Source organism: Cydia strobilella, chromosome 8, assembly GCF_947568885.1.
Source record: "Cydia strobilella chromosome 8, ilCydStro3.1, whole genome shotgun sequence".
In the NCBI taxonomy this organism is placed as follows: Eukaryota; Metazoa; Arthropoda; class Insecta; order Lepidoptera; family Tortricidae; genus Cydia; species Cydia strobilella.
Window position 1 is genome coordinate 5938651 of NC_086048.1, and position 8936 is coordinate 5947586.

General features: G+C 36.9%; 2 protein-coding genes across 2 annotated transcripts; one reads left to right on the forward strand and one right to left on the reverse strand.

Moving 5' to 3' along the window:
* The first annotated feature begins 2600 nt into the window (after positions 1–2600).
* On the forward strand, positions 2601–5968 carry LOC134743319 (protein asteroid homolog 1-like). The gene is made up of 2 exons (XM_063676713.1): positions 2601–2734; positions 4144–5968. Exon 2 carries the CDS (start codon positions 4156–4158, stop codon positions 5944–5946), a length of 1791 nt encoding a protein of 596 aa, XP_063532783.1. The 5' UTR covers positions 2601–2734; positions 4144–4155; the 3' UTR covers positions 5947–5968.
* Positions 5969–6170: 202 nt separating this feature from the next.
* LOC134743320 (DNA excision repair protein ERCC-1) lies at positions 6171–8637 on the reverse strand. Its single transcript, XM_063676714.1, has 5 exons — positions 8419–8637; positions 8237–8304; positions 7343–7537; positions 6670–6855; positions 6171–6520 (listed from the first exon to the last, which is right to left on the reverse strand). The coding sequence occupies exons 1-5, from the start codon at positions 8501–8503 to the stop codon at positions 6245–6247; spliced, it is 810 nt and encodes a 269-aa protein (XP_063532784.1). The 5' UTR covers positions 8504–8637; the 3' UTR covers positions 6171–6244.
* Between the last annotated feature and the right edge of the window lie 299 nt (positions 8638–8936).

The window sequence follows — 8936 nt, forward strand, 5'->3', positions numbered from 1 at the left end:
AAAAGCTCACATCCCAAGCTCACGGCGCACACGCGCAGTCACTATTGACGACTTAACTTCTACGGATTTGACATGAAACATCAATTAGAATCATTTATTCATCAGTGTGCATTACAGGTAATGAATACAGGTGTTATAAACAATTTGTTCTCTGTAATATGTCTTGCATCTCTCTTTTTCTTCGTTTGGTTAGGTACCCACCTAACCTATGGAATTCATTCATAATTTATCCATGAAATTTCGAACCTCACTGTACATCACTGAGAGAAGAACTATAAATTATTAAGTAAAATATGTTATAACTGAACAATCCAATGTTCTATGAGGAGTAATAATAACAACGCAACGTTAATAAAGGGTAGTTGTTATTTAATTTTGTTTCAGATGCAACACGCATACGAGTATGTTATGCATATGTTGAGTATGTTGAGTTCATGTGTGAGCCTATTGTGTCCCAATGCTGGGCAAAGGCCTCCCCCCTCTCATGATGTTAAATTTATATATATAGAATATGTTATGTAATATTATAGTATTAATATTAAGTTACGTGCTCAATTTGCAGTGCCCTTACAGGGTTCATAGCTAGATCACCATTTTAATTTAAGACCTTATTGTACCTATGAAAGCAATAAATTACTGATTACTGACAAAGATAAATATAACTCCGTAATAGATGGATACAGTCTAAGGAAAAAACGTGCCTCGAAAATCACGAAAATTTGATTCTCGATCAGATGGCGCCAATAGTTTTGGCCTAGTCTCGTATAGAGGGCGTTGACTGTTTCGTTTGTTATTTATAATTTTAACGCATACCAGTTAAATAACATGGGTCAAAATCATATAAAAATAATTAATGAAATTAAAAAAATCATTTATCCATATTTAAATACATTTTAACGTATTTTTATAAGTCTTCATTTTTAGTTTTAAAGTATGTCGATAGATAGCAGTGAATTTACAGTGGTTACAAAATTTACTATGACAGTACCGCTCTATCTTATTATATCCTCATTGTTACTGATTACGATAATGTATCATAATTAGCTCTTTATCATATCAGAAATCGAAGAAATTACTAAGTATACTGTATGAACGAGTTCTTTCATTCCCCTGCCATAGACTAAAAACTCTACAACAACACCCATAGACTCTTTAGTTCCCCGGTTATAATATCGGTGCGTTCCACTTTTGCACTTGCATTACGAAAATTCCCGTCCCGCCCGTCTAAGCGAAGCGATGGGGTATAACCAGGGTAAAAACAATTATGTAAAAAGTATACAGTGGACCGACGACTTTGACGTGTACCGAGCTACTAACAATGGCGAATGTATGCAGCTCGGGTACGCGCACCCCACACGATTGCCCTGTCTTAACGGCTTCGTCGAATGATTGTATATAGGTATTGTTTTATAGACTGTGGTATAAGTAACTCTGCGCTGACTCATATATTATTTTCATAGGAATTTGAAACTGAGTTTACAGTGTCTACGTACAATCTGCTGATTGACGGACGGACAGCGGAGGATGGTAATAGCGTTCCGTTCGTCGCCCTTCCGAGTACGGAACACGGAACGGAACACTAAAATAAAAAGTAACTTCTTACGAAGAAATTTAGATGGGCGATTTATCTTGTAGGTATCTAAATTTATTCTAATTATAGTTCGTAGGGAAATTCTCAGCATAGGACGCCACATATAGCTATGTTAATGATAATGCCTCAAAGGCTGTTCTGGCGATTTAGGTATATACCTACCTCATGAGGTCTTGTACATCTGAACAGATGATTCAGGGAACATCGTGGGTATGCGAGGGAGAACACCTTTTTGTGGCTCTGAGTATAAGTCAATGCGGGTATTTGTAGCAGACTACTGAAGAAGGGAACGTAGGTACTTATTATAATCTTCGAAAGCTTTTTTACTGGACTGCCGAAAAGAGAGGTATTAACCAAACTGATACTAAGTCTACCAGTTAACTAAGGCGGTTGGCAAGAACTAAGAAGTTAATATGGTCAGCTATGGACTAGTTTAAGGCTTGGCTGCATGAAGCTGACTTGTATGTAAGTAAAAATGGTAAGCAATACTTATGTAAATTTGTTATAGTGCCCAAACACAGCTACTCTTCCAGTAGATTTCTAGAAAAACATCGCGTAACTTCTTTACTAACCGCCTGAGATAAGCGGTACCATGCGGTACTCGCGAGTCCAAATCCGCCATTTTGAATAAAATCTAAAAGTGTATCGACAAAAAAGTAATGAACCAACTTGTAAAGTTTCACCAGAATTGGTTGATAAATGCGACAAGTCAAAGGAGAACAGTAAGACATACGAAAGTCTGCGTCTGGTATTTCCTTTTCACGGCTAAACCGATTTTGATAAAACTCCGGGTGTAAAATCCCTAAAGAAAGAAATGACAGATCAAACTGCACACAGGCGGAGACGCGGGCACAGCTTAATACAGCATTAGCTGTAACACAAATTGGAACGCAACTATCTGCGCAGTACGAATAAGTTGACAACGAATATATATAATACATACACATAAGATGCCCTTTATTGCATGCACAGCATAGCTATTGCTTGGTCTGTTTCATCTTGTTGTACCTACGACAGATATATAGTGCTTGCACGTAAAAATATAGGTATGTGAAAAAGAAGAAATAAAAAAAATATATTAATAATTTTGAAGAACTCAAGTGAACAGTGCGAAACCAAAATAGAGAGACCTATTCTAAAAAAGTAAGTATGATCGCAGATTTTTCATATTTTTTTCATCCATCAGGTGGGCATTAAAAATCCAAATAACAAGGTCTATGTTTTGGGTGATATATAAAGATTACTTCTCTGTATATCCCTACTAATATTATAAATGCGAAAGTAACTGTCTGTCTGTCGGTTACCTCTTCTGCACGTTTAAACCGCTGAACCAATTTAGATGAAATTTTGTATGGAAATAGTTGTAGGCCTTTTTTTAACTTGGGGAAACGCGTTTACGCATGCCACCGGTCCGGGGGAACCAGGGGGGATGACGGACTAACCAGTGGAGGAAGGAGGACTACAGTCTAAAACCACCAACGAGTGCCGACTCCGTCTTAGGTGGGGTGCCGCAGGGTCGCTATCAGCATTTAGGCCTGAGGAAGGACATAGGATATTTTTAATCAATCATCATCATCATCCCACGCAGACGAAGTCGCGGGCGGAATAGTCATTCATAGCATTTAAGATCTTAAAGGATTGAGATCAGATAAGCTTTTAAACAATAACATTTTTTTATTTTGTAAATATCGCTCCTTTTAAAATGAAGATATCATAATAAATTAATTATCATAAATCCCTTACCTAACTAAATCATTTTGATGATATATATTATTTATAGTCTGTATCTTAACGTAGTTAAACGTAAACAATGTGTTTTTACACTTTCGGGTACTTAAACATTTATCAGTTTTCTATTTGGTTGGTTAAACCATAGAGTAACTTATACTAGAGCGGTACTGTCATAGTAAATTTTGTAACCCCAGTAAATTCACTGCCATCTGTCAACACACTTTAAAACTAAAAATGAAGATTTATAAAAATACGATAGAATGTATTTAAATATAGATAAATGATTTTTTTATTTGCATTAATTATTTTTATGATTTTGACCCATGTTCTTTCACTGATATGTTAAATAACAAACGAAGCCGTCAACGCCATCTATACGACTGTAGGCCAAAACTAGTAGCGCCCTCTGAACGAGAATCAAATTTTCTTGATTTTCGAGGCACGTTTTTTCCTTAGACTGTATCCATCTATTACGGAGTTATATCTATCTTTGGTTAAACCAAATAGAAAACTGCCTGGATCTGTTCCTAATCGTTCGCGCTTCTTGCCCAATAAAATACCTAATTGTGGTTTGTTTACATTCTTTTAAATACCTAAAGATACAGACTAGGTATAGTACTAACACCGATATTCCCAGTCTGGTTTGAACTCTTATGGAATTTAAGAATCTTCCAAATTGATATTGTACAAGAGTAAATCCGTAACTACAGTGTATTTCTTTAGGTACTCAGTTAAATAATAGTAAATGTGTTTTTACATTTTCTAAAATCACAAGCACAACACAATAAAATCCATTGACGAAACTTCCCATCCTGTTTCAGATACTTACCAAAATGTTGATAAAGTCATTTGCCTCGTTTGTAGAATCAAACGAGTTGACGACTTTCGCGTTGCATGATACTCCCGTCGTGGTAGATGGCCAAAATTTCTTTTACAAAACCTACGAGCAGTCAGGCTTGTCTACCGCTTGCGGGATCGAAGGCGACGGCTACGCACGCTACCTCAGACAATACCTCGGCATGTTCCAGAAGGCTAAGGTTAAATGCTATTTTTTGTTTAAAGGAGGCCATGAAAACATGGAAAAGAGATTAACATATAACAATAATAAGTGGCCCACTCAACCCGTGTTCATGAAGGAAATTTATAAAGAAATATTAGACGAAATGGGCTTCAAATATTTTGTCTGTGAGTATGAAAGCAAAAGGGATGTAATCGAACTGGCTCAACATTTGAACTGTCCGGTAATAAGTCGCGACATTGAATTCTGCTTCTCGGGACTTAAGTATATACCAAGTACAACCCTTAAATTTGATACACGCCAGAATTACATTGACTGTGGTTATTTCTTACTGGCCGATTTTCTTGCGAACCATCGTTTGACAGAGGAAAAACTGGCAATTTTCATAGCATTGCGAAATGAACGAAATATTCCAGGAGATATTTTCATGGACTTTTTAACACACTTGAGAGCACCTCTCATTCCTTACCATTGCAATAAGCATTTAATAAAGTATCTCTCTTTATACAATAGGGAAACAGTTATGAAAACTATTTTCAAGTTCATATCTGCTGAAGACAAGAAGATCTTTATTGAAGAAGAAGCAAATGCGCGGCAACTTACAGGGCGGCGCGAGAGTGGCGGGTTTGGGGCGGCGTGTATGATGGAGCCCCGCGCAGCACGCGTTGCGCTCGCCGACCCGCGCTGGTTCGCTAAAGGTGTCGCCTCCGGACAAGTCCATATTAACTACATAAACCTCTATCGCTCTCAAGTTTACTATGGAGCTGGCCCCATTCCTGGATTTGATAACCCTATACTTTTATCTCTGAATATTATTTACTATGCTTACGACTTGCTGACGGACTTTAAAAACGAGGGGTTTACATTAATTTATGAAACTAATGTGTCAGATGAGGACAAAAAGACAATGGAGATAGCTAGAACACATAACATATCGAGACCGGCTTACGACGCGGAGGTGTGCGTGTTTGAGAACGGGTGGGACTCGGTACGACCGCTGGGGCTTTTAGAGCACTTTGCGCGCTCGACGCTTCACCTAGAAAGCCTGCGGCACCTCGAGCTAGCGCCAGAGCCGGCGCGGCTGGTGATGTTAGCGCTGGCATACTACTCGCGGCACAGGCCCTCGGCGCCCACCGCTCTGCCCGCCGCCGTGTTACTTACTTACGTCATGCTCGACCTGATCGACGACAAACCAAATAACAACAATCTTGCGAAGCCTTTCGACAGGAAGCTAATCTTTAACTCCACAATGGACAGCTTCGATGCCACTCCGGCTGAATGCAGGGTTGCAGCTGCTGTAATGAAGGAATATTACCTGAAAGTTCCCGACCGCGACTTCGCACTCCTGGACCAGGCACTACTACATGCGTTGGCCGAGTTTAAATCGTGCCTGTTGCAGTTGTCTGCGCTGAACACGCTGTGCGGCTCGGAGCTGCCACCGCCGATGTTTTCGCGAACCTTCAACGGCACGCTGGCCTATAATCTGCTTTACGCCGCAACTCATGCCCCAAACCAACCACTCTTCCTAGACAACCTGTTAAGCCCTGCTCCTACGGTCTACGCTTTCTTTAAAGGGCTCTTGGAAATCTATAACCACGTTTTGTAATTTAAGTAGCTCCTGAAAGATAATGCTGAGTTTTTATAATTTTGACCTAATATGTATGTAGTGTTTTTTATATTACAGAATTTTCAATATTACTGATTCATGTATTGAGGATTGTATTGACCATTTAACATATGTAAACATAATTTCAACCAAAATGTACCTATTATGGAATAAATAAATAATGAAATATTTCTATCCAATTTGTGCCCATAAGTAATAACAAGTTTACATTTAAATATAATTTATTATACTTATCACCTTAGTAGTTTAGTAAAGCAATTACAATACAATACATACATCAACTTTCAGGAACCTTAGCTTCATCTTCAATTTTCTCAATATCTTCAATACTAATGTCTCCTGAAAATTCATCGATAATGACACTGCCCTTTTTTAAGAAAGGTTGATGCAATGCTTTGTAAAGCTTTTTTGCTTTAGTAGCCCCGAATCCAGGGCATTCAGCCAGCCTACTCTCAGTTGCTTTGATTAGGTTTGCTAGAGTACCAAATGTTGTTAGTAATGTCATGGCATCTGTTTTGTTGACTGGTTTTACTGAAGACAATGCATTAATGATCTGAAATAAACATGATGTTTTAGACAAAACAGATTCTTACAAGAAAGACAATTTACCTACTTACTTATGCATATAGTAATTTCATAAATCACCATTTAGATTCCTGCCATCAATTACAATAGAAAGGTAAAAGTTTATTCATTAATTACCTTCTGGTGTGGATCATTCTCAATCTTCTCCATGATCCGATCAGGTGGTTTGTTCTCATATATTTTGTAGTTCTCAATGATTTTAGCAGCTTCCTCGGAGCTCCATGCCAGCATAAGAGTCATATCAGTTAGGAGACATACCCTCGTTAAATTCTTTAATGCAGCATGAGGATCTTTAAGGTCAACCTGAAACATAGTTTAATCTGTAGTAATGATGAGTCCATAGTCTGTAGAGATGACCATAGTGCAGCAGTAAGCTGTCAAATTATTTTATTTATTGCAGTAAAACCCACTTTTATATGATCACATTTTAAAGTTTTCACAGATAACTGAGATAACATGATACACTTTCCCACTTAAAACATTTTTATGTATAACTGGGTTTTACTGTACTATTAAATTGCTTTCACAGGAATAAATGTTTCATATATGTACTTTCTGCAGCACTATAAGTAATTTACACCAGGGTTTTTGTTGCAGGAATGTTTTACACTAGCCAAAAAATAGGTAAAAACTGTAAAACCCTTACTACCTATTTTTAATTCATAGTTTGGTAATTATTTTACAACAAACAAAATACATACACCACACACATACACAACACAACACATACATACTTACACGAAATCATACTGCACCAAAAACCCCGATGTATAGTAATTAACTCCCTTACCTGAACTAAAAGAACTCTCAGTTCATATTTCTTTCCTAATTCCTTTAATCTATTGGTTATATAGTCAGGGTTCAGATTGTGGTATCTCACTGAGAGAAATAGCACACAAATAGTTTTACCGATCTCATAATCTGGAATGATATCATCATATTCCCATGGGACACTGGTCACAAACTTTAATAGGGGGTTGCCACGCTATAAAAAAAACACCAAGTAAGTTTATATATTTAAGATGGCCATAAAACAGTCATCATCATTAACTTAAGAGTTATTATTTTGTCGGTGGAGTATCTTCCAGTTTTCCCTATCCTGTGCCAGCTCTTTGACTTTTTGATACAACACGAGTCACAACCACTACTTTTTCTGTCTGGTATGTACCTGGAGTCCCTGGTAATTAAGCTGCCTAAATACTTAACTTTCAAGCTGCTGAATTGGGATGTTGTTGAGAACTAAATTGGAGGATGATTAGTTATGCGTTTTGAAGTTGTAAGGGTCTTTAAGCCTAATTCGTTAAACACTGTGTCCATTGTTAACATTAGTCTAAAATACAAAATTTCATAAACATAGCTCAAACAGTTATTGATAAATTAATGTTTAAAAATCATTCAACATTTTTACGTATAGGCTATTACATTTGTCTAGATGTTACTTTTCTATAATTTGGTTTGTTGGTAAAACTAGCCAAGTCAAATCCTTTATAATTCAGGATTTTCTACACATCACAGAACTTGGCACCCATATAGATCTCAATTATTTTGTCTGCAAGTCAACAACGACACATTCTTAATATTGAACCTGGCTCTCATTTTACAATTATGTTTTTGTTGGGATATGTATTTTAGCAAATACCTTGTGCATGTAAGTTTTTACAGCTTATCACGATGATAGACTAACCTGCTTTTGATTTACTAATACACAATGAGTCTTAGAAGATGCTGGTTTTGATGCTCCTTCTGATGTACCTGACAAAGAACGAAACTTATTTTTATAAAATAGAAAAAGCGTTTTTATACGACACCATCACACCACCATTGTTATTAGTTTTAGTGTTGTATCTTTACAAAAGTAAAACTTACTTGGCTCATCCAGTTTCGGTTGCTTAGGAGCCGCTGGTTCACTGATTTCTGCCAAGATATCGTCAAAGCCATCCTCAAGCTCCATTTGGTTGGATATCTATTAATAATTTAGGTTAGTATTCTATCATGTATTTATTTTTATTTAATCCGATAACCCACAAATTCTTGGAAATCTTGGATTTGTTCGCGTTTGACGAATCAAGACGGATGACGGACACGGACGGAGGATGAATTTGTTTTGAAATTTGACAAAAAGCGTATTTACGAAGGCAGCATCAACCAATGGTAATTGATGGTATTTATATATTAATTGGTGGTCACGTTTCTTCTAAATGTAACGAGAAAAGTGTTTTTAGGAAGATGAGAAGATAACGTAATAGATATACAATAAGAAATGTATATATTTCTTGAAAATATGTACAGGCTGTTTCGATATCAAACTTTGTAAATGTTAACTTTATGTGACATTCCGAAACCAAACAACTTATACGTGATTTTAAATAAAAATACTTACTAAT